The sequence below is a fragment of the Patagioenas fasciata genome, chromosome 7 (genome assembly GCF_037038585.1).
Source record: "Patagioenas fasciata isolate bPatFas1 chromosome 7, bPatFas1.hap1, whole genome shotgun sequence".
NCBI lineage: Eukaryota > Metazoa > Chordata > Aves > Columbiformes > Columbidae > Patagioenas > Patagioenas fasciata.
In genome coordinates this window covers 36,956,068-36,982,090 of record NC_092526.1, presented here as the reverse complement: position 1 = coordinate 36,982,090, position 26,023 = coordinate 36,956,068, and the positions used below count along the sequence as shown (strand labels likewise).

Genomic DNA, 26,023 nt, shown 5'->3' with positions numbered 1-26,023 from the left:
TTCCGGAGCTGACAGACAAATGGTATCAGACAGAGATGAGCAACAAGAGGGAAAGTTTTCCATAAAAAGGGCACTGCAATGAGCACTAATGTATAGGGGAATGTGCTGCAGACGATCTTTCTTGTGTCCCTGCCTGATATGTAAAATATTTGGGCTAGAAACACCTGAACTGCAGGTTTAGGTGTACAGGTGAGAGAGCTCCAAGAGTCCAGAGAGAGCTCCAAGGTTGACCTGGGTTAGCCTGCCCTACAGTAAATGTGGAGGCGCCTGAAGACTTCTCAAAAAATCACTGACAGTTCCTTGACCTGAAAAGTCTTTGACCATGACAAGAACAGAGGAAAAGAGGCTGTGGCATATGGACACACTGTTACTGTGTCTTATGTCTAGAGAGAAAAGGAAGAAAGCAAAACCACAATAAAACTTGCATCATTCAGCACAGCTTCACAGAATAACCTCATTATTTAATGGACTCGGAGATTCTCGCTCTTTCCTATCAGTTTTATTGAGTCCATCTTGTTTGCCGGTGCCATTCGCTCATCATTCATCATCCCACAATCTGCAGGTGGTGGTGGGATCTGTACAGCTCCACTTGCACTAATTCTCTGCTGGCACGAGGTTTCAGTCTTGTGCATTTCTGCCTGAGTGGCATCCACGCAAGCAAGGCAACCAAAGCAAGCGAGAACTTGTTGAGTAAAGACATTTGAGGCAAATTATGTCTGTCGCAATACTGAGGTGACAGCCACGGCAAACTAGGCAGAACAACGTCCCTTGTGAAACAGGGAGCTCAGCAACAGGCTCACAGTCGCAACTGGCTGATCTCAGAGGAACGCTGCTGGTCGGCACCAGTGGAGGGCCTTATTTCTACTCCCAGCCAAGTCTCCGTTCCTTCATTTTTTTTCCCTTGTAAATATAAAAAGAGCTTAGAGCCCAGTGGAGCAATAGGTGAGAACAAATTATAACTGATGAAGACCACTTTTACTGGTGGTAGCCTTCTAGCTACTTTTAGGCTCTCTTCTCCTTCTTTTCCTTTCTTCCTTCCTTTTTATCTATTTAGTCACTTGCTTCTTCAATGCCTACAGTGTGGTTCAGCCCTCAGTTCTCTGCTAGATGCCAAGTTTCAAAGTTCCCAAAGTACCTATCTATGCACACCAAGCATTATAAATAACATTTCCACATTTAAGCCAACTAGATCCTGAGCTAACCTGGTTTATTGCCATCTGGAATTCTTCAGAAAAAGTGACTTGTAAGCACTCTAAACAGTTTTGTCTTCCCAGAGGACACCAAGAGTTTCCAGCTTCATTGCCATCTTCATTATGCGATGTGGGTTCAAGAGCAAGGTATAGATTTAAAGAAGATGATAAAGCAAATAGTATTAATAAAAGAAACCTCAGAGTGATCTGCTTTTCCCTAATAAGGCAGGCTCTATCAGTGTCCCAAAGGCAGTAAGGTGCCAATACAATTAATCAGTCTGTTTTTAGTTCTCCCTAGACAGCAATATTAACAGTTTGTTTCAGTCTGTTTATATGGGTCTGACAGGTCTTCAAGATGCTGCGTTCACTTGCTTGTGATTAATAGTCATTCACATGCTAAGGTGAAGACCAAGCAGAAAGAGAATGTTTTCAGAGCAGGACAGATAACTGGATTCTCTCCCCCAGCCTTTCATTTCTAACTAGGAAACAATACTAAATTTAGGAACGCTGTCTCACCATTTTGTTTAAACTCCTTCTTTTCTTGCAACTTGCCTGTGTGATGAGCCAAAAGGAAATTTAAATCACATATTTTCTTTGCTTACTTTTCAGCTGTGCTCTATAAAGCCATCACATTGATAGTGAATGTCTGCACACTGTGATACTACACGCAGAAAGCAGTACCACTGAGATCAGTTGTGAGCAAGCAATAACCCCTGGAAAAAGAACTTTTCTTCCTTTCCATCTCTGCAAACCTCTTAGGGGAGGATCTGAGGGACCAGCTGAGCACCAAATCCACCCCAACATGGACTTTAGAGACTAAGCAGTAGCTGTACTCTGAGGTGTGTTCTGTACATTCCTCCAGTGGTTTTTACAGCACTTTTAACCAGAGATACTGCCCTAGCACAAAATTAAACCCTTCTTGGGCTGGGGTCCTGCTGTCCACCACAGAGAGTTTTAACTGAAGGAACCCTTAGATAAGAAAAGGGAGCACTTGGAGCATTTCTCAGTTTCACCTTCTGCCATTCGAGGTGTTTCATCTTGATACAGAGAGTTTTTTCTCTCTCCTCCCCACCTCAAGAAAAGACCATGGACACACTTCTGTGCTAATTTTTGTCCTTTCTTTCTTCTCTCCATTTCCTTGGCACTTGACATCTCTCCTTTTTGGAGGTAGGTTTTGGGGTCTCTCTTTATCCTAGTTTCTTCATTAACTCCTAATTTCCTGAGATCCCTTCCCTCTTTGAGTCTTCTCCTTCTCCTGGTTTTCCCCCATCCCTTTGCCTCTAGTCCATTGATTTCTCAGGACTCCTTTGATCTCTCTTCTTTCATTCTCTTACCATTCAGTCTTGTGCGTCCTCCTGTCTATTTTAATCAGGGCATTCTTTTCTTCAGCATTAATCAGAAAGCATAATTTCTTTTCTGCCACTTTTTATGAACAGCAGCCTTCACAAATCCTATTCTCCTTTCAGTTTTATTGCAGTTGAATACGAAGGCATAGGAAAGTTATTATAGCTGAATAGCAAAACAGCTCTGCAAGATAAAACCATCCTCTAGAACAAAAGAAAAATCATCCTAATTTTTAAAACGCTGTGAGCTGCCCTATCAAATAATAGGAATTGAGCAGCAAGACACAAGCACATGTTAACACACAGTGAGTCTGACACAAAAGCTCAGTAGCGCTCTCCAGGAACCTGTCGCTATGTCCTTCTCTTAGTTGTTCTAGGTAGTTCATCAAGCAGTGACATAGGTTATATACTGCATAGCAGACCGCCTCGCTCCTTACCTGGGATGAAGACTCTGCAGCCTCCTCTCCCTCCCAGCAAACTCAGGTCCCTCATCTCTAAAGCACGATGCTCAAAACAGAGTCACTGATGTTCTCTGCTTTCCTGCCCTTTGGCAGCCCAGAATTTCAAAGCGGCGGCGGCTTTCCTATTGGCAGTCTTGTCTTACAAGCTTAGGGTATCAAAATGTTTACAGATGCATTAACCATCAGGTCAGCTGCATGTGCATGGAGCCACTCAATTCGCAATGTGGCATGGGCAGCGACATCGCCCCATCTCTTTTGGAGATCCATGACAAAAGTAACTTGGCTTTTTTAAGGTCACAACTGTGGCTTGATGGTTTTAAGATTGTTCATTTTTAGCTCAGAGAAATGCAACAGCAGCTGAAAGGACTAAGATACCTCATTTCTAAAATGAAGTTCACTTTTTATAAAGTTTCCACCACAGACTCAATGTGAAACACCTTCTGCTGTGCTGTGGCCATGTGTTTTCCAATAAACAAGCCACTGAGCACAGCCACGTCATGGATGGAAAAGATAGTGACTGAGCAAGAATACAGCTGCTCTGGTGTCATGTAACTCATACGCCGGGTGACGTGCCAGGGGACCACAGGTGGCCTCTGCCCTCAGTGAGATCACATCACAGAAGAGGGCAGAAGCACAGGGCAGGTGAGTGACTCTGGTCTCTCTCATGTTTTGCTGTACTGAGAGGTGGTTCCAAGGTCCCAACAGTGGCTGCCACACTGCAAGGCCACGGCAGGTGGATGGGTTATCACACCTGACTGAAAATACTCACGCACAGCCAGGAAGCCTGAGGAGGAGTAAAAGATGCTCAGCACAATGTGTGACCCCTGGGCTAACAGCTGTCAAGAACAACTGCAGATGTTCAGACTCTATAAAATCATTTTCTTTGGCAGTAGATAACCCAGCTTCCCAGGGAAGTCAGATACAAGCACAACATTTTTCTATGCAGGTAACACTTTCAGACTAGATTATGAAACAAAACAAAACAATAAAGGAGAAAAGCAACATGACAATGAAACTACATCCTTGTGCTGTTGTCTGTGTTTCTTACCTTCTACGCAGATCTTCAGCCACTGCTGCTCTGCAGCTGAACAAATAGGCTCGGAGAGATTTTAGCTGCTGTCTCAGGCGGACAACAGTTGCCAGCGGTTCCACATGGCTGTACAACATGGGATTTTCCTGCTGGATATCAATCAATGGCTCCTCATAAACATATTCCAGGAACTCTTTGGCTTGCTTTGACACCTGAAAAATACAGCGATCAGTTTAGCTAGGCTTTCCTCCCAACTTCTTTTAAACTTCTTCCCTTTCGTGATCTGTCAGTTATTTGCTGCATCTGAAATCTTACTCTGTTACCAATTACAGATGAAGACAGAGCTGAGAGAAATCCAACTGCTTCTGCTCATAGCCAAGCCAGACTTCATCAAGCCCATCAAATTGACTGTATGAGATAATTGCTCACCTACTCAAAGTACAGCGATATTTGCAGCTACATGTCTTTTCACTGCAGAGTAACATAGGTTACTAGATATTTTTCAAGTCTAAAAACTGATAACCATGTTTCTTCTCTGTTAATATTTTGCTGTTTGTTCACTATTACCCTTTTGGCAAGAAGTGATCAGGTTAGTGCCAAAGCACAACGTAAGAAAAGGAAACATACACACTGCAAATCCAATCGCACTGTATTATCCCGGTGTATAGAACTCCAGTGTAAAATCCTACTTCTGTTTGTGACGTGCTCAGCCAGTATGGTTAAAATCATGTAAAAAGAAAACAATCAGAAGCACATCTATCAGGTCGTTGTGTATTTTTTAAAGTACAGATAAAGAACACTGACTTTTACTGGTATTATTTACTCTCAGTGTTTCATCTGCAAGAAATTTTTCTTATGCCTTTTTCATGATAGTGCTCTGTTCTATCTCTACCTGCAAAGAGCTACTGTAATCTTGATAAATTAATGGGACTTTTGTTCCCACTAGAAAAAATAATCCTGTTTCTGAGGTGAGAAGGCCAAATTCCCTCTCATTCCGTATTTCTGCATTTTATCACAGCTGGAAAAGAGAAGAAGGGATTATCTGAAATGAGCTGCAAATCACTTGAAACTGTGCTATAGAAATACTATTTCTTCCATGATTCAATTAGTCCTCCTGGTCCTTTACATTAGTGTTTACACTGAGCTGAGGCAGGGATGAGCTAGGCTGACAAAAGGAGAAAGCGCACACCATAGCCTCTGGAGATTTAGGATCTTATTTCTCTTCTGGTACCCTAAGGTAGGAAGTCGGTAAAAGCAATAAACGTCCTCATAAATTGCACCACTTCCAAAACCAGCACAAGATACTAGCTACAGGAGTCACTAGCTACTTGCAGGGACAACTAACCCCAAATGTAACCCTTTTGCAATGCATAATAAAAAATATAAGAAATAATGCCAAGCCAGCCTTCCCACTTATAACTACACAGATAGTACAATGTGTAATTTTAAATACAGCAGTCTATAACTCCATAGGTTTCCCAGGCCGTGAAGCTGTATTAAATTTCTCACCTATTGGTATCAAACATCCTACTCATTTATTTTTCTTTTATTTCCTTTTTTTTCCCCCTTTGTTTTTTATATAATAGTGCATTTACAAGGAATTGTGCCAGCTGAATGGAACCACAGGTAACATGCTATGTAAGAGGCAGCACAGGCAACCTGGATTTTGTAGCACAAAACTCTACAAACCCCAAATATGCCAAATTTTCTAACAGCAGCAATGTTGATGTTTTAGTAGATATGCCAACTGCAGTGCACAAAAGAGACTGCAGTTCAGCAACCCGCTTTTCCCATCATTAAACTATTTGACTGTAATAGCTCAGCAATCCCCTTAAAACTGCTGTTTCTATAGTAAATATTATTTCTCTTTCACTGATGGGCAAACTAAGCCACATATGCAGCGATTCCCTCAGAGGCACATGAATGCCTGGTACAGAGATGAGCACCTCTGGTGCCCAGTGTTCTCTGTAGTCTTATTTTCTTGCTTTAACCCCCTGTGGAAGCAACAGGCTCCTCATCCACCTGTCCTGCTGTCTTGATTTACTGCCCAAGCCCTCCAGCCCTGCTCGTGCACGCTTGTGCCCTGTGCGGGGCCACCCTCCTGAGGCTCCAACACTAAGAGTACAGAAACAAAAAAATACCAGAATTGAGGTCACCTGAGTGACTCTGCAATACATGTGCACTATAATGACAAAGTATTATTGTGTAGCTCCAGCACTGCAAGGTCTGAGTGCAGCCTTTGAGGAGAGAGGAGCAAAGCAAAACCTTGCTCACTACTTGCCAATACAACATACCTGCAGAGTGTTGGCTGCAGGAAAAGCAGCTTTATCCAGCGGGCAGATGTTGGTTCACTCTGCATGCCTGACACAGCCACACAGGTCATATAAAACATTAACTTCCGTTGCCAACCATAGCAAAGCTACAAGAAGCTGAAATGCTGTCTTATAATGGCAAGGGTTTGGCAGTCGTAATAGTTCAGGGTACTACCAGCCAATATTCCAGTACGTGTACTAGCATACTCACACTTCCCTAGTTCTACTGGGCAGATTAAAAAAGCCAGAAAGAGAGAGAAGATGCAAAATGCAACAGGGTTTTAGCTTTAAATGTCATACAAAGACAGATACTAACATTTCCAGGCCTTTCTTTTCTAGAGGCTGCAAACTTACAGTTCAGCATTCAATTTCCCAGAAGTCAGCCTCCCTTGACGCCTTCTGGCGCAGGGAGTTCATTTCTCACCGTGTTTGTCTGGAAGCCACCTGAATCAAACTGCAATACTTACTGCGTTTTGCATACAAACACGGAAAGAAGTTGGTCTAAGTCAAAGGGAGAAAGAATATTCACAAGATTACCTCTTTTCCCTTCACACAAACACGTAAAAAACACAAATGTGAAAACAGTAGGGAGACAGGGAAAAAAAGCGAACCTGGGGACTGAACTGCTCCTTTGGTTGTGACAGAAGCAACATGCCTGACTGCCAAGTCCTTTCAAAGAGCTCTTATTGCAGTCAAGGGAATTTTTCTTTTCCTACCCCTGTGCTTTCAGGTGTTAAGTGCGTCATTATTTTTCAAGATCCTGGGTATGAGAAGACACAACGATACAGATTTCTACCACTGCTGTTTTTTCATAACCTGGCTTGCCAAAAGCAGACAAGAACCTTTCCATTTGCAAAACTTAATTAATGCAATGGTTTACTTTACAGCTGGTGCTCAGATGTCCAAAGAAAATTATTACTCCCAAGATCACCGCAAGGAAGTGGGACAAGATACCTGACTTTGCCAAATCAGCACATTTAATCAATACACTACTAAAGAATCATACAGTTCCATTATCACTATTAAATGTAGCAGCCAGCACTAAGTTGCCTTTTAGACCATACAGAAGAAATAGACATCAGACCTTATCTCTGAATGGAGAAAGGAGTGAGGATGTAAATTGCAGGCAGTAAGTGCTCTAACTCAGAAAAGCACTCCTCAGTTCCCATGGAGGTATAGCAGGGACAGAAATAAAAGCGTGTGAATGCAGAATTGAGCAGAAAGGGGGAAACCCCAAAGATTTCACAAAAGTAACAAGAACTACTTGTTATCTTAATTCTGCACAGGGATGCGATGGAGCTGAGAAGATCCAACGCACGATCTCAGCTCAGCTGTCACACTGACGCTGTGCCACATGATGTTCTCTTCACCCTCCCTCCCTGCCTTAGTTTCTGCTCTAATAGTTGCAGATGCTGTAGCGTTTTCCCACCTAAGGGATGACGTTCCTTTCTTAAATCCACCTCTCCAAGCACTTTGGCACAGAGACTGGTTCAGTATCTGCACAGAATTTGCTTGTGCTCCCAAGCCACCTCACAGATGTTCTGACTGTCTACAAAAGAAGTGTAAATTGATAATTTCTCACTATTAGAGTGAGATTACAGTAGATTAAGTTTTCAATGAATGCTTAAGCTTAAAAATCCCATTTCCTTTTGGGCCACAGCTGTCCACACCAAGACCACACAAAACAGAGCACAGAGCATAGTTTTCACTCTGCAAGTTTAGAAAACAGTTTATTTCCTTGGCAGTATTACTGACAGCTTAGTATGAGGTCTTTGACTTACCACCCACTTGCCCCACACCAGTGCTACCCATGGGCTAGGAAGTTTAGTCCTTAGCAAAAGCATCCAAAGAAAGATCCCTTAAATATTTATTCCTAGCTTCTAGGAAAGGGAGGGGGTTTTGTCTCCACACGTAGGAGCTTTGTAACTCTGAAGAATCTTGCATTTTATGGTGCAAGACTATCATTTTCCTGATGGCAGGCTCCAGCTACCTTTTAATAATCTCCCTGGCTGACAAATTTTCTTCTTCAAGAGAGCTGCTTTTCCTGTAATAGGGCATTTACTGGTTATTTTTTTCCTTTTCAAATAACCCATAATAATAATATTTGCAGACACAAAACATCAAACAGTCTCTCCTAACAGTGGTTGCTAGGTCTAAAGCTCTAGCACGGTCTGGATCCCTTATGAGTTTATTGTTTCAGCATATGCTCCTCGAGATGGCAAAATAACACCGCTACGTGTTTGCTGGCATAATGTTTTGAGGCATGCAATCAGTTGCCCCTCTCCAGCAAAGAGCCACTGAGGCGGCAGAAAATAGCAGACTACTGAAGTTTTAGAAAAGCTGCTTGTGTGGCAAATGAACAGCTGTGGCATTTTCTTTTTATGTTAATTTTGGCTGTCTGGTCCAAACAAGTGCTGTGGCAACGTCCTTGTAGTGTCCTCAAAGCATTTGTGCCAAAGGACGGGACATACTGGGCCTTGCAAACACCACAACTGGGTATGCCAGTTTGTCAGTGGGCATTTCCACTACTTAGCATCTATCACCAAGCAGTACCAATCCACAGTCCCTAGTGCTCATGAAGCAGGTACTCCTCAGAGGCCCAGTAACTGCAAATATTAGGACTAAAGGAGAAGTTTCAGTATTCTGTCCCTCCATGTCTCTTGAACAACCACATATGCAACAATGGAAAAGATGCCACCAAGAAAGAGAAGCATGGCTGGAACGCCCTAGATCTGGCAAAGGAAATAATCTTGTTGAGAAAGCGTGGCTCATTTTGGCGAGAGGGACAAAGATGACAGTATTAGCAGTCAATGCCTTTAACCTTCAACTGTTGCAGTATCTGTGGTTCTGTCCCAAGAGCAATCCCATTTACTTGCTAGCAAGTCAAGCTGCAGGGAGATTACCTTGTACTTGGAAGTGTCCCAGTTGTGAACCAGCCGTGCAGGGATGAGGAAGCTGTCATCCACGTGGCAGGTGCTGCAGTAATACCACCCGCTGTAGCTGCACACCTTGGCTTTCCCATTGGACAAGCCTATGGAGCGCTGACAGCCTGGAGAAGAGAGAGGGGAAAAGGTCTGGGTTTGTACACCACGCCAGAGGTACACATTCAGGAGGCAGTAAGAAAAGTAATTATTCCCCCCATCTGAAACAGTTTTTAAATTTTGTTTATTTCTCATAACCTAAAAACAGACGAAAAAATATCTGTATTCCTGGACTAGCGCTGAACAAGCATACACTAACTTGGGCACCTCTGACAAAGGATACCAAGAACTTCTCAAGAAACAAAGGCAGAAGACCAGCTTTGAGACACTGGGCATCTAAAAGCCACAGTCATCTGAAACCCATGACTTGAAGCTTAGACAGAAAACACCAGACCACAGAAGCACTGTGCGCTCGCTCCGGGCAGCCAGGAGGGATGATGGCTTGGCAGGCAGGATTCAGCCACAGAATTAGCACAGCCCACTCATTCTTTTCACAGCTGGATCGCTTGCCTCTTCCTGCGCCCTCCTGTGTGGAGTCGCTGGGATAAAACTACATGTTCAAAAGCTGCTGCTTTACTTGGAAAGAACTAACGCAAAACTCCTTCACCTGACAACCTGTTCTCACAAAACACATATAAACTCAACGTATTTGACACCTCTGTCTTTCTCTCAGCTGTGGCTTAAATGAGCCAACAGGTTCAATTAATACTAGAGTGGAGGGTTGAAGACGGACAGCACAGTCACATTAAACAACCTGCTCAGGAAGCAAGGCTAAAAATGTTTGGATAAGATATAACGAGATGTCTGTGGTTGTTACTAACACTTGTTTGACACAGCACACATGATGTTATTTCTTCATTTCCTTCAAAGTTAGTGTCCCCATCTGACATTTACAGCTACAGACACAATTAGCACCAGAGCCCCACTCCAGCATGTGCTGGATGCTCAGACAGTCTCTGCTGGGGCTGGTTAGTAATGCGGATTAGCAGAATCCTTGTACATCACTTTTACAGCAAAAGTATTGCTTAAACAGGCAGAAGTCAACTGACTGACTGCTTTTGTCAGTATAACTGATTTTATTCAGTGTCATTATGTCATTCCCACTGAAGGCACCTTTTTCCCTGATTTGAGGAGAGATTGCATCTCGACAGCTCTAGGCACAAATTAAGCTTCTCGTTCTCCTCCCCCTGCCCTCCATGAGCTGATGCTACCCTGTCCCCTCTGCTCTAATCAAAATAATTATAATAACCTGACCAACATAATCAGTTCACTTCTTCCTCTTCCACCCTCCTGAGCCACCTGGACATTGGTTCTCTGCAATACACACTGTCAAGTGAATCAGTGTGCGACACATCCCATCCCCATCTCACTCTCCCCTTCCCTCTTTTTTGAAGTGAGGACATGCAGTTTCTTGAAAAAGGCAAATATATAAACAGGTCATTTAATTAAAGAGACACTTATGTTAATGTCTCCTGCTTTACCATTCATAAGATCAGAGCATAAGTATAAACATATATCTCAAGTGATACAACTCAACATGCATAATGCAAAAATGTGATCTCAGCTAATAACCAAACAGAAAAGCCAAACATTAAGGCTGTAAACTATTATCATTGTAGAAATAATTGTTGTATGGTAAATATTAGCAGAACTTTTTGCAAAGCAGTATTTTTAGGGCAGAAGGGATGTATGTATGCCTTTTGTAAGGCTAAAGTCAATTCAACTCCCTGCCACCCCACAGGCTGCTGGTTTGTCTTAGTGCCCCAACTTCTCTCCGTTAGACTGAAGCCAAGAATAAGCTAAACTCCACTTCAAATTGCCACCATCCTCAGCTAAAACGTTTGCAGTTGAGAAGTCACCATCTCAAGGTCTAATTTCTTGCAGCCTCCTAGAGCCAGAAACTCATTTTGGTTCACAGGGAGTTTCCCCAGGAGAGGAACGACAGAGCACGTAAGTCGGAAGAGCTGAAGGTCTGTAGGGTGAGGAGGGTCTCAGCAAGCAATCCTGGATGCCCTTCCCTTCAGGAAGGGTGGTTTTATATGAAGGAAAAACTGGAAGAAGTTTCTACACAAGCAGCACGCGTTGCTTCCTCCCTTATTCCAGCCCTTCTCTGAGCCCATGTTTGTTTTCTCACTTCTCAGAAACACACTTTTACACAGAGTATTTCTCATTCCTCTTCATATTCTCATGAAAATCATACTCTGCAAAGCTACAGAACAGTTTTGAGATTGGAGTATTTCAGATGAGAACGTGGCACTGGCACCTACCTTGCATTTTCCCTTACCTTACAAGCTTTGCTGTTTGAAAATCACCATCCTTTCCATTCCTATCTGTTGTGATTCATAATGATGGCTATTTCTACAATCCTTTCAAATCAAGTTATCAAAGCACTGATTTTCTTTGATGTTATGCAGTTCAAAGTGATGTAGTGTGACAAACATTTCTGTGGCATAGACCACTTATGCTACTTTGCTTTTTTAAGATGGAGAAAAAAAAAGAGCACGAGTGAGAGAGAAAGAAGAGGAGGAAGGAATATCTCTTGTGGCCTAATGCCCTTGGAAATCCTGCACCTGGATATTCAGGTACATAAACTTGCCATCATGTTTACCAGAAGCAAAGGCAGTACTGATTCCTGGCTTTAAACTCTTGAGCATCCCTCCCAGCACAACCGCCGGACGCAGCTGGACCACCTCAGAAATCAGTAATACAACTCACCAAATAGTTGGGGTGGGGGATGGGACCATTTCAAGTTTTCAGAGAAAACATTTGCTTGGCTATAGCTACAAAAAGCACCTTCCACAGGATGGGGGGGAAAAAGCAGAACAACCTCCACCAAGTATCTCTCGCCTGTCCTAATGCTCACACAGAATATTATCCGTGTAACATCTGTACAAAGGTCTGGCAAACCCTGAGCCTAAAGTAAGGAGAATACTGGATACTTCCTATTACCCAAGCTCATCCCTACCTAAAGGATGTTACAGAGCAAGCTGCAGAGGGAAAAGTGTAGCTGTAGGTTTAGTGTTAGCAAAGTGAGGGAAGGAATAATCCCAAACCTTTCATCACAGAAAATATAACAAAATAGCCTTGGAAACAAGCAAAGAAAAAATAGCAGCAAGAAAGTGCTGCTGGGCACAGATGAACCTCACTCAGCAACATGTTTGTGAGCAGAGCAGGAGCGTCAACATCAAGAGGTTCATCTCCAAGTGTTAAGACTTCAGGAGGAAAGGAGGAAATGAAGATGAGGTTAAAAAGCTGTAACAAGTCTTTCTCCTTGACTTAAGGTGGTGGTGATGACAGTATGGAGGAAGAATCCAAGACACTGCAATATAATTCCTCTTCTGCAAAGTATGGAAAACACCACCCCTGCCACTTTAGGGGGTTGCATACTCTTATGATCAAGGAAGATACACAACTGTTCTTTTTATCCAGATACCTTTTTCTTTAACCTTTTAGCAAGAGAAGATTAGAGTAGCTCCACACTGAAACAGAGACAGTGGAAGACCAAACTAGAATTAAGTACATAACCGTTTTTTTCGTATTCAATCAAGTTCCTTGTCCAGTATCAGGAAAAAGCAACTCTCTAGTGATTGTGTACCATAATTAAATCTGTGACAGATTAGCTTAGAAGTTAATCCATTTAGAAACAACATACAGTATGAAAAAAAGAAAATGACCCACAGACTTCAAAAGGCTTTCAGCTTGATAAAGCCATAAACAGACTAGGAAGGAGCACAGCAACAAATTTTCAGAGTGTTAGATCAGACATATAATGTTGCTCTAACTGCTCCACACAACCAGAGAGATGGTGAGAATTTCCTGCACCCTTGTGTTTCTGTACATCTATTCCAATCCACTCCACCATGGGAAAACTCAAACTCAGGAGAAAGACACACTAACAACCCACCTCATTTCTCCCTCCTGCCCACCGAGTTGCAATTTGCATTACACTTTGTGATTTTCCCAGTATTACCTTTCTGCCAAAGCAATTATCTTTCTAAAGAAGTAATCAAAACTCATAAACCTCCAAGCAAAGTCTGACTCCTCACTCACCTTGCCTACTTTTTTTGTGAGGTTCTTACAGGCTTTAAAAAATAACCACCACAAAACCTTCACAGATTGAAGGCAGAAAATTTTCCCCGTTGAAGCCATGTGGATTTGACCCTATCCAGTTATAATTATCTAACCAACATATAAATCCCGCATTATTTATGACAGCAATGTACAAATCCCACTTTAATTATAATCTAGATCAGCTCTTCCAGAAATAAGGATGGGTTCACCAGTCCCCAACTCCCACTCAGTTTTTTTAAACCAGACTGCAAGGGATGGACCAACCATTCTGAGTCAATGGAAAGCTCGACTATTAGCTGGTGCTCAGGACTAAGCCCTAAATTAAGAGCATTCCCATCTTCATTAGTGCAATATGAAGATATAGTGCATGACCCTCTCTTTCCCGTCTTGCAGAATCCAGCTCAACTAACTTAGCCCACCCACTCTAGGCTGTAGCCTGGTCTGGGGACACAGGCCACTCCAGAGAGTGACCTGTCCTGTGCTCCTAGTGATGTCTCACAGCTGCAGAGTGTCTCTCCGAGGGAGATGAGATGTATCATCCTTCAGACACCAAAGTTTTCTTTCAATCAGTGAAGACTGGATTAGCGTAGACATGCAATATTTAGACTGCTAGGGGGAGCTGAATTAAACAACACACTTTACCTCACTGAGGCGGAACACACAGAGCTGTGACCCTCTCCAAGAAGAGGAACAATGAAGAAAAAGAAAAATAAAAATTACTGGTGGAAGCAAGCCAGGTGATAGTACTTATACGTGCATTCACAACATTGTGCATGCTTGTATTATCCTTTGTAGGAGACGGCATACAAGCATGCTGCAGGTTACATAGCTAAATTCTGCCTTCCCAATAAAACTCATACTAGTTAAGCCTGTAAATGTAACACTGAAAAAAAATATATATCAAAGTGCAAGCTCACACTTTGCATATATAAGAACAAAATTCCATCAATAAATCAGGACTAAAAATAATAGCTGAGTGTCAAATGGCTGCAACAAAACTACAGTTTTGGAAATTAGCTTTTTATTTGCTTGGATTTCCACAGTTGAATTTCACCAGAATATAGGTTATTTTACCTCTACTGTCAAATGCTGAGAAGGGCCAAGATGTCATTCTTTCCAGAGAACTTGCTCCAAGGGAACTATAAACAGCCATAAAGACACATTTCACACACAGTTATAGTTGTGAATCCTTTAACACATGGCCAGTTCACACCCTTCCAGTGCATCCTTTCAACTCCTCCTGCCCATACCCAAACCAACAGTGCTGAGGAACAACACCACACACCTCAAGCTAATTCACTCTTCTTTCCCCCATGCCCTTACAGGATTATTCTCTGCTATATGTGGTGCTCTGCTGAGACTCTGAAGCGCAGCCCGACAGAAGGGAATGGGAGCTCCCATGGAATGACTTATTAGCAGGATTCAGTAATTCACCAGCTCTTTAGCCAGGGATGGGAACTGAACACACTCTCTGGGCCAGCCCTTGAAGTCTGCCAGCTAGGACTAAGTACATAATTTGAGCATAATTAATAATGGTATTCCCATTCCTACAGTTGATTACACTCAGTTTTATATCCTGAGAAGGCAGGCAAGAGCAGAGCAAAGAGCAGGCCAGCCACTTGTGCGATCAGGGTAAACCCGGTGTCAGCATCCTCAGCTGGGACCAGGTCATTTAGAAAAAAGAGCCTCTACATAACTCAGTTTTCATTTCCCCTCTGCAGTTCGTCTGAAATCATCTTACCCCTGCACTGTTCATTCATTTACTTACACTGAGGTTTGCTAAGTTTCACTTATTTGATACAGCAGCTATTAACATACCTAGAAATAATCAGCTCTGTTTCTGCTTGAATATACAGCCGGTTTTGTACCTTCTTTTAACATGACCATCAACTGTGCAGTAAGTGTGGATATATATATTTTTGCCAATGCTATTTGGCTGAATTTCTTCTTGCTCACACGTCACTACCACAGCACTACCTTGGGCATACGGAGTATTTGGATTTACACAGCACAGGTATTTATCAGCCTACTGACACAGCAGGTCAGTCTCGGAACCTGAAACCTTCCCACCAGTTGGCCTGTGGCTTGTTCTGTAACTTCTTTTACATTCCCCCTGATCTGATCTACAGTTCTGCCGATAATACACTGCTTTGGCATGTGACAGAAGAGAGGGGAACCCTGCCAATGCACGCACAAATGCCCTAGGTTCATGGTAGCGGACCTAAAGCAGCTGTATTTTTCTTCTGTACTTGCCCCTTGATGCTGCACGCTCACGTGGATGCTCCAAATGCCAAGCAAACACACCGACCAGCATTAGGAGGGGCTCCCTGTGACGCCAGCTTCTGTGAAACCTCTGAGATTCCCCGCATCTTTGTTACCTCCTCTCTGCTAAATTTTTTTAAAACCATCAGGTGGATTCAAATCCTGTGGGGGAGGGATAAAACTGCATTATAATGTAAGATTTGTTTTCTTAGGAGAACAAATGAACAGTCATGTCTCAAACCAGTTCAGGGGCCTGGTATAAACTGCAACTGCAGAAAGAGTTATGCAGATACACCCTGTCTGCGCCTTCCTGTGAAGGCAAGGCCTTTATTAGCAAACCTGGCTTGGCTGATGTAAAAGATGCTGGCCCAACAAATAAAGCTGTCCCTTGTAATGCAATTCATGAGGAACCTCTGGGTTTTCCAGAAAACTGGGGACGTGAAGGGTGAGGGGAGCGTTGGAGTTTTTGGTTCTGAAAACACTTCCTTTTGCCCAGATGTAGCTTTTTCCATCCCAACAAAGGTGAGAATTAGACACTTAGACTCCCTGGTTTTGGCATTCTCTACTTTGAACTTCTTGCCAAAAGATCCATCAAGACTAGCTTCGTTCAATAAATGGACCAAAAAAACCCCCAAGTAACCAAGCGCTCTTTGGGACAGTGGAACTAATATCCAGCACCCACAAGCGAGGAAGAAACACGGCATAGCAAAGGACAAACATAGAGCCTGTGCTGAGAATAGAGACATGCTCACACACAGCAGAACTGAGCTCATAACAGCAAAAGAAATAAGCACAAATATTTTATTCTTAATGGAAAAAAACCAAACCAAAACAAAACCACACAAAAATGTTGAAACCCGTAGAGTTGCTCAGAGAGGCAGATTAGAGCAATGGGGTCACCCATCCCCATACAGGCAGACAGGTGTCCATTAAACCTGCCAGGAGGAGTGTGTAGATTTATCAGTCAAGACATTTGTATCAGCTGTTCTGCCTGCAGGGCTGAGGCAAAGCTATCAGTAAAACACCAGCTGAGGAGTGCACAGTGCACACCAGGGTGCAGGACATGCACTGAACTGGCCAAGTACTTGGCTAAACTGCCTTTTTCAGCAGGCCGAGTCCAAAGCAAATCCTACCAAAGGGAAAATCCCACTCTGCGAAGGTGCCGGCTGGATCCCAGGAAGGTGAAGGACCCAACTTCTACCAGCTTGGACAAAGCTAATAGTTTTCACCGCCATTTTCCCTAGTCAAGCCATCTTAAACTTGTGCTGCAGAGCTCACTCACCTTACTGCTAGAGATTAAATGGCTTCTGTGATCATAACTGATCACCGGTAACGGCTTTAATTAACTCAAGCAAGAGAGATACCATGCGGTATTTTCTGATCCTTCTCCAAACAAGAGCTGTCATGGGGCGAAGCACTGTGGACCAGCAATCCTGTGTTTTGAAACATGTAGGTCCACTGTAAATTAAATGTTCCTTGCTACAAAAATTCAAGTCACCCTTCTTTGAAAACCTTCCGCCACTCCTCCCAACAAGTCAGCGGCTTTGTTTAGACCTGGTGTATTTTCCAAATACTAATTTAGCTATGGACAATGTTTTTTTGCTCATCTGCCTTTGGCTAACAGAGAATTCAGAAATATCTCTGTTAGCAGTGGAAATTTTAGTTTTGAATCAATAGAAAGAAGGCCTGAAAGTCACATACAAAACTGTAAGAGTACGGTCTAAGGCGAAACACATTCTCGGGGCATTTTACAGAGTCACAAATACAGGGAAGGCACAAAGCTGCTGAAGTCTTGGAACGAAGACATCAATTTAAATGAAATCAAGCACAAAATATATACAGCATTTAAAAAGCACAATCCTAAAAGCCCTGAATAGGTGAGAACAATTGTTATTTGGGACTGAAAATGTGACAGGAGTGCTGACAACTTTCCAGAGGACCTTCTGGTATTCTGTTATTGTGCTATGTTTGCTAAGAATTGTCCCCTAGTATTTTTCGCTCAGTGCCAAGCTACAAATAGGTGCTGGGTGTGATGACAGTTCACAAAGTATTTGTTGAATTCCCAGAAGGAGCACATATGCTTTTCAGCTATCTGTATTTGAGTAGTTTCAACTATACGGCTTTTTGAGAAGTGAACAAAGTCAACACAGCACCTGGGTAATATTTATTTTTTTTAATCGCACTTGTTGGCTTGCAAGCTATTAGGAAAATCCTTCCTTTTCGCTGAGGAGGAAAAAAGAAAGAGAGGAACTTTACTTTGAGCACAGTAGGGGCTGGTTTCAGAGCACCGGGGTGAGCCAGAGCAGAGGCTGCATGACCTGGACATGTTGCACTGGACTGTCCCCCAACACACACACAATCACAGCAATAGAGGCACAAGGACTCTCGAAAGCCAACAGCTTTCCACCCGCTGCTCAATCTGACAGGGCTGCAAGCTCAGGAAATAGCCCATTTACTAACCTTGGCTTCTCTGCACGTCGTGTTCAGCTCAGCCAGCCAAGCCAATGGAGCTCTAATAGCAGTATTTATCCTTTTGGCAAGTGAGGAGACATGGAGAAAGCAGGGAGGAGAAGACAGAAGACACCCCAGAAGAGCAAGAAAAGCCACACAGACAAACCAAAGGGTGTAGAGAACATTTTGCAGAAGACAGAACTCCAACATCCATTAGGACTCGCTGTCTAAGCAATAAGGGTTTCTGGCAGACACAATTGTCTTTACTGGAAAAAATGTTTGTTTTAATAAAGGACAGGGAGGAGAAAAAAAAAAACGGTGAAAAGGAAGAGAGACATCGAAAGAACAGGAGCCATGCAAAAACAGGGGGCAAGGGCAGAGGCTGTTTGTCTTCCCCATCTATGGAAACACAAAGGCACATGCCAGGGAAATAGCAATAGTGAAGGGCAGCTCAGGACATTTGCCCTTATAGAGCTCAAGGAGAAACTCCTGCCTTTCCCCAGGAGCCCACAGGCAGACCAACAGGGAGTCAGGACACCCACGGGAGTACTTACAATTGGCTACCGCTGTCTACAAGATGCTGCACTTGCCAAACACATGTTTTGATGGAAGTCACCTCACCCCAAATTTGTAACACGAACAATTTGGTGATTTCTCTTGAATCCAGGTGAAATAAATACATAAAAAATAATAACACTCCCTGCAACAGTCCATTCTAACGTGATGCGTGTCTCTTATTTCCTACATATTAAAGAACAAATCATAAAACCTGATATTTACCAGCTTGGCCTTGCAACCAACTTTCACTTCATAGCCATTTGAAGACAAGGGGTAGGTCCTTCCGAACTCTCACCCAAACAGATTGATGCTCATAAACGCCACTCTCACTCTGAGCCCCAAACACTCCCCATGGGAACATCACTGTACCCCAGAAACAGGGCAAGACCAAGCCTGCAGTTATATGAACATGCAAAGGACACAGGAGGCTGCCATGCCTGTGCCAGCAGTTTCTGGTTAACCACACGTTCCAAATTGTATTGCTGTTCCAAGACAAAAATACAAATAATGGCAGCAAAGGTAAAAAGGTTTATAAAAATACGGCTTTCCACCGTTAATCAGTGGCCTATTAGCTTATTTTTGGAAATGATAACAAATAAAGTCCTGCCCTCTGTAGTAAGACAAGCAGTTAGAAATGTGGGGGAAAGCTTTTGCATCTGCTGATCAAGCAAAAGAAAACTTTTTTTCAGCCTGCCCTTCTGACTCCCATTGTATCAAGGGTTTGTCCTCTCTGCCCCATGACTGCAGCTGACACCAGGCCCTGGCTTCTATCATGAGTTGAAAAGTCTTAGTCAGACTCCAAGATAAACTTGTCAATAGCAAGGCACAGACATTCGCATTCTTTCCCTACCTGCTTGTGAGCCTCAGCTGTTTGTTTGGGAGCAGCCCCCTGAAAAGCTTTTACTGAGGGAGAAAAGGAAAGGGGGATGCAGAGAGCATTTAAAAAAAAAAAAAAAGAGTTGGGGAGGGGAACCCTACAAAGACTGCAAAGAGAAAAAAAAAAAAAACAGCCTGTCTCCATCAGGTCTTCCCAACAACCTTCTTTATCAGAGGTTCATTGTCAATCAATTAGCCAAGGCAGCAGGGGTCTGGAGGGAGGGGGGTAGCTCAAGAGACAATGGTCTGCCCTGTTGTATTACTATTTAATCACTTTTCCTAAATAAATAAAGCAGCCCTGAGGTGCTGTCATGTCAAGGGAATTTATAACAAAAAAACCCTTCATTTTTCATTGGTCATTACTTTTCCTTCCCTCCCACCCCTGCAGGACTAGAGAGGGTTATTACTGTAGCCTTAAGTTCCATCTTTGTGTTGCTTGCCTTTGATTCCCACTCGGACCTTGCCACTTTCTGGCACTAATTTGCTAGGCCGAACAAAGGAGGGATTTGTACCTCCTGTAAGGTCTCAATTAGGAAAGGCTTCTGCTGTATTATGTGCCATTGGGACAGGACACAAAGACGGTAATTACAGGAATTTGCACTAAATGGCTGAAGAATTCACAGCAAAACTTTTCTTCCTCCCCCCTCCTCATCCTTTTCCAAGCTTACCCCTCCCAGCAGCCCTGGGGAAAACTGCTCTCAATGCCTGCAAGCTGTAATTACCAACAGCAGTCCCCTCAGGTTAAACAGCAGCCCAGGCTGAGCAGCAGCACCAAATGCCTGCAGGGAGTGAGGAACCAGGAGAGAATCCCAGCTCACTGCTGCATCTCCGAGGTCTCCTCAGCACAAACTCTTCTGAGCCAGACAAGCTTCCCCAGTTTCTCCCAGTTATAATTACAATTATTCATTTCTTTGTGTTGTGGTAACAGCTACAGGTTCCAGCCGACTCTCAAAGAGCAACTCTAAGGGTCTCAGACAGCGAAGGGTCCACTCCTACATCCATTCCCATCCTCAGGTACAGGGAAATCCACTGGCCGGCTTCTCACAGACTCTCCGCAACTCACACTTCTTAGAACAAGAGCGTTTGTTCAGTTTTGCAGATCAAAAGGAGGCCACATGAGCGCTGGGAATGCCTCATGTGTATTAGAAAAAGACTCCGTGCAACGCTGACAAGGTCAGAGCACCTTATTTCTGCGAGGAATACACACAGGAGTGAGTGCAGATGAATCAGCCAATGTTTCGGCGAGGAAATCCCCCCCTTTCCCACAGAAAACACTGCTCTCTTACTATAAAATGCAAGACTAAACATATTTCACATCGGAGACATGCATTTTGTCGCCATCCCAGGAATTCATATTTTTGAGGAGGTCATTGGGGATGCACCCTCAAAACTCTCCTGGACCTCAGTCAGAGGATAAAGCAAAACTACGATATTTTCCTTTACTGAGCTGTGAATTAAAAGAAATGAGGAGAAAGGCATAAAGTTTTAATGTAGTCTCAGACATTAGCTTAAAATGAGGTTGTCAATTCTGCTGTGTTCTGGAGTTTCACAAGGCTGTCAGCTGGGTAACACACCGGGCTGGATCCATATTGGGGATACTTATCTGACCCATTCCCAGAGTCTCCCTGCAGCTTTCACTGTCACAACTCCCATTAAAGGTAAGACATGACCATTATCCAGCAGTGTTCAGATAATCAGAGTTTCAGCAGTAGTTTGGCACATAATTGCTCCCAGAAAAAAATCGACGTGAAGTCACATAAACAGTTCACAGCCAAGGGCAGAACTGAATCCAGCTAGAAGCCCCAATATTGTGACCGAACCATTAACTGCGGTGAGGCCAATCTCCACCGTGCTCCAGCTACCAGGCAAGTGCCGCGCACTGCGGAGAAGGGAGCAGGAACAGCACCTGTGGGTGACTGTCGGAGAGGGGTGAACCCACCCGCACCCACGGCCAGTTCTGAGGGCACCCCAGTACTTCTGGGGCTCAGGTGTCCCCTGGGAGGGGTTCAGGCCAGCCAGCAGGTTCTGGGCCCACAGAGACCCCTCTCAGAGCCATATGTGGTTCCAGATCAACAGGAGATCCCCACATCAGACAGCCACCCACCCCAGAGCAAAGCGGGGAGGAGGCAGGACCCTCACAGCTCCGGTAACAGAGGAAAATCCTCCAGAAAAGATGTTTCTGATACAGCTGACAATTTCTAAGGGAACACAACCAAAGACAGCCACACAGTTCCCAATTTTGCTCCACAAAAGTGCCCTTTCCGAAGTAAAAGGACAAAGGACTGCATTCACATGGGTCCTGGCTGTTTTTACTTTATTCCTAAACTGGACAAAATCATGCTTTTGCCTCACACTAGAGTCAGCAGTCAAATTAACTGAGATTTACAACTAGATACAGAGGCTTAAGGTCATATTTTCACCCCTGCCTCAAGGGAAGAGCTGAGCAGATAAGCTCATGCCTGAACCTCAGTAGTAGAACACGCCGCCAAACGATGGTGTTTCAGGGAAGCATATACGCTTTGAGGAGTCTCCCCAGAACACCCAGTGCTCAGCCTCCAAAACAACCTGAAGGAGACGCAGTAATAAAAGGAAACAAAAGTGCTAGAAGTTGGAAAGTTGCATTGTATCCAGAATACAAACCCTTTGCTTATGGACCTTTCCAGTGTCCTGAAGCAAGAAAACAGCCCAAGCAAACTGTAAGGCAGCCCTGGCCTGTGTAGTGCTATATGCTGCACGTGCAGGATCCAATGTTTCAGCACTGTTCTTGAAATGCAGCGGAACCCCTTAATATCACATAGGTTCTTCACAATTTACAGAGAGTAAAGGAAGGCTAACACACCAAAGCGTCTACACTGATAGCGAGAGGCAGGGAGTAGTTGTGTGCTGCTAAAACACATGCCTGCTCTTTCAAGTGATTTTGTTTTCCTGCAGAAGAGCGGTGGGTGCAAATGCTGCAGCCTGGTTGCTTACCTGCACACCTGAAGCTCTGAACGGTGAGCCCTCTCTCTAGGGACAGCGTGGTAAGGATGCTCAGGAAGCTGGTGGTCACAGATTGGCGCTTGCTCTTTCTCAGATCGTTTCCAAAGGGCCGATCTCCGGGTTTGTTCCTAAGTGTGACCTGTGGGTTCTGAGTTAAACTTCTAGTAGCATTGGCTGCTGTTCTCAGTGCCTCCATCCACTCCTGGGCCCTCTGACGAGTCTCTGCACGCAGGCGGAGGACATCTTGAGGAAAAATGACCTGAAAGCAAGAGTCACAGCCATCCTGAGTATCTGTCTGGACTGACAGGCACACATCAACATTGTAGCTCAGCAGAGGATCTTCATCAAGCCTACCCGGTTGGAATGCCATGAGATAAGACCTGTTCAAGACAAAAGTAAATGCCTTCCAGTTATTCTGAACAGTTAATCTGTAAAGAGTCCCTGATTTGAGAATATTTTGGTACTCTTTAGTGTTTTCAGTCAAATTCATGGATAAGAAGAGTTCCATGGGCTTCTCTAACAATCCATTGGTTTGGGAAAGGTCACTGTTATTTTCAGGCTTTGGCACATTTTCCAGTTTCTCCTGCTGTCTCGTGAAAGCAGGCACAGAAGCACGCACCGCCTCCCAGAGTTTCTGTCCCCAGTCCAAAGCCTCCCACGACGACTCCGCTTTCAGCTGTAGCTGCGAGTTGTCTGACAGGATGGCGTCCACCACCTTGGTTTCAATGCAACCGGTCACAGTGACCCTTTGAAAACGCAAGAGTGGATACATTGTGGGAAGAGTCTGGTTGCCACTGCTGTCCAAACAATACAAGTACAGTTTGTATGGGGAGAGCTCAGCGTAACAGGTTTGCCAGTAGCTGTCATTGTCTCTTTTAACTTCTAAGTATCCCTTCTTCAGAATGTTTGGGAACATTGGCTTGTGTTCTGGAAGAAACAAAATGAGAATTGCTGCTATTAATTCTTTTAAAATAATAGTTTCAAATTGCTACGTCATTCTGGTTCATACATCTCTCCTAGCCATACATGGTCTACCTGGAGGACAGGAAATAGCCTTCACCCAATAGGTTATAATTATCAAACACAAGCACGGACTCAACCTTTGAGTGAACAAGAACACAGCACTTTTTTACCCAGAGGTACCAAAACACTTTACAAAAAAGGGGCAGGGAAACAGCAGGACAGAGAAACAAAGCGATTTTCCTGATATTATCCAGGAGAATCGTGACAGAGCAACAAAACACCACAAGTCTCCCAGAACGTAGTCCAAAAGAGTACGATATTATCAAGTAATCTCTTGCAAATTAAAAGAGATTTTGACAATGAGAAACAAACACAAATTAAAACAACACCTTGCAGGGAAACACCTCTTCTGCCATGGTCTCCCCAGGGGCTAAAGGGGAAGCGCCTTCTCCTCCTCTGACCCCGGCTACTTCTCACACTCTTCCTCAGATGGTGGGGCAGTGCTCTCCCCACATTCTGACCACATTTCAGCACAAGCCAGGACCAGAACATGTTGCATGGTTCCATTTACTAGAGAGGAGCTTTGCTGATTCATGAGGATCTGGCTCAGGACTGGCAGACATGACGAAAAATGAAAAGGAAGGGGCTGCCTGGGCTCAAATATCTCAGTGCCCCAGTGCTTCAGATGCTTTGGAGCAGACGCATCCACAAAGTCCGGTTCAAAGCAAAGTTGAAAGGAATTTTAAAACCAGCGCATATACAAGTAATTCCAGGCACAGATGTTATATTAATTTAAATGGAGTCATCTAAAGCACTTCTGAGTTTTAAAAAAGACTTCTACACAAAATTTATTCCAGTCCGATTTGCACCGCTTCAGCCACCAATACTGCATGCAAACGTCTTATTTTCGTCTTGGACTGGACACGTAGCTTTGCAATTTTTGCTGGTCCCCATATAAATTCAGTGGCATTTCTTGATACGCTCCAACACCAACTTCAACACTTGGTAGCCCAAAACAGTGCAGCCTGAATAGCAAGTTCTTGATCCCATTTGATTTCTATTTCACCTTTCCTGTGAGGGTACCTCTGACGGGTCTTGACTTACAAACAGTGGCAGAGTTAACAGACACAAGTGAAGAGGTTTCTGCTTCTGGTTGTCCATCTCCCTTGGATACTGCTATTCCTAACCCCAGGAGCAAGGCAGCCACCTGGGAACAGCTCCCCATCCACTGCCCAGCTTAACTGGCCAAAACAAACCCAGCATCAACTTACCTTAACATGCAGAGTTACAAACCATGCAATGCAGGAGATGTTTCACTCGTGGGTTCTGCCCTCAAGCTGACAAACTTTGAAAGAGGGATTGGGCTGACAGCTGGAGGCACAAAATATTGTCAGCACCTCAGCTTAACCAGTTACCACTCACATTAATAGGCCACGCTCTACTCAGTTTTAGACATGACCGCCTCTGAGTATACCTAAGATGTCTTCAACGCAGAGCTAAGAGAACAGAAGCATCTGAGCTTGGCAAACCTTGGAAACAAAGAGCCAAAGATGAGCCTGTATAGAAGTTACTGTATCCCCACGTGCATTGACTTCCCAGCTAACACAGCGAGGATTGATGGCCACGCTGCTCTCACCACCAATGGACAAGTCTATCCATCCTCTCAGGGGCACAAGGAGAGTCATTGACCATAAGTATTTGAGGGACTTAGTTACTGTCCAAAGGGCTTCTGATTCCAGCTAGTGAGAAAGCAGAACTTGGGTTGTAACCTACTGTCCAAGGAGATGCTCCTGTCCTTGGCTGGAAGTGTTGCTGTAGTTGGTTGTAAGAGTTTCATGTACGGGCAGGAGGAGGATTCAGGCCAGCAACAGTGTAAAAGCTTTGGCTACCTCTTCAGTGATGACCAACTTTAAGGATTTATAATGATTAAGTAGACAAGTTTCAGTTAAACTTTATGAACATGCATGAGAATTAATTGTTTTATATACTTAATAGAGCACGCAGGGGACTAAAAAATGGGGGAAGGATGCTCCCTCCCATCCACGTTAACAAAAAGGATGCACTTTGGTTTTGCCTTTCCAGTTCAGTCTCAGCTTCCCCATATTGTCCCCTTGCTCAGAATGAAGCCTGCATTTAACACCATGTTCAAAGTGCTCTACACGTCACCTACAAAGATTTCCTGTATATACGACTAAAATCAAAACAACAATTAAAAAATTGCTACATTGGCAGTAGGTATGAGAAGGTGAAAAAGAAATCAATATGACTATACCTTGCCAACAAACAAGCTACTCAAGAGTATTTCAGCTAAACATGAAAACTGAAAGCCTAATCTAAAACTCGGAATGGTAGAGAAAAAGCACATTTTCTTATCCCAAATGGACAGATACACTCATGCACGCGCACACACACACTAAAAGAACCAATTTTGTTCACCGCACATTTCTGGCCCTGACATTCATTAGTATTTCTGTGCTAACTCAAAAGCCATTAATTTCTCTGAAACCCACACTAATCCCTTTGTAGTGCAGATAATGGGCAGCCAT

General features: G+C 43.8%; 1 protein-coding gene across 3 annotated transcripts in view; it reads right to left on the bottom strand.

Moving 5' to 3' along the window:
• Positions 1-26,023, bottom strand: part of PLEKHM3 (pleckstrin homology domain containing M3) — an 81,729-nt gene that overhangs the window by 37,934 nt on the left and 17,772 nt on the right. For all 3 annotated transcript variants that reach the window (XM_065841114.2, XM_071811435.1, XM_071811434.1), the window contains 3 exons: positions 22,506-23,441; positions 9,240-9,385; positions 4,043-4,236 (listed from right to left, as the gene is read on the bottom strand). In XM_065841114.2, coding sequence (XP_065697186.1) covers positions 4,043-4,236; positions 9,240-9,385; positions 22,506-23,441 — 1,276 coding nt within the window. The remainder of the gene's footprint in view (positions 1-4,042; positions 4,237-9,239; positions 9,386-22,505; positions 23,442-26,023) is intronic.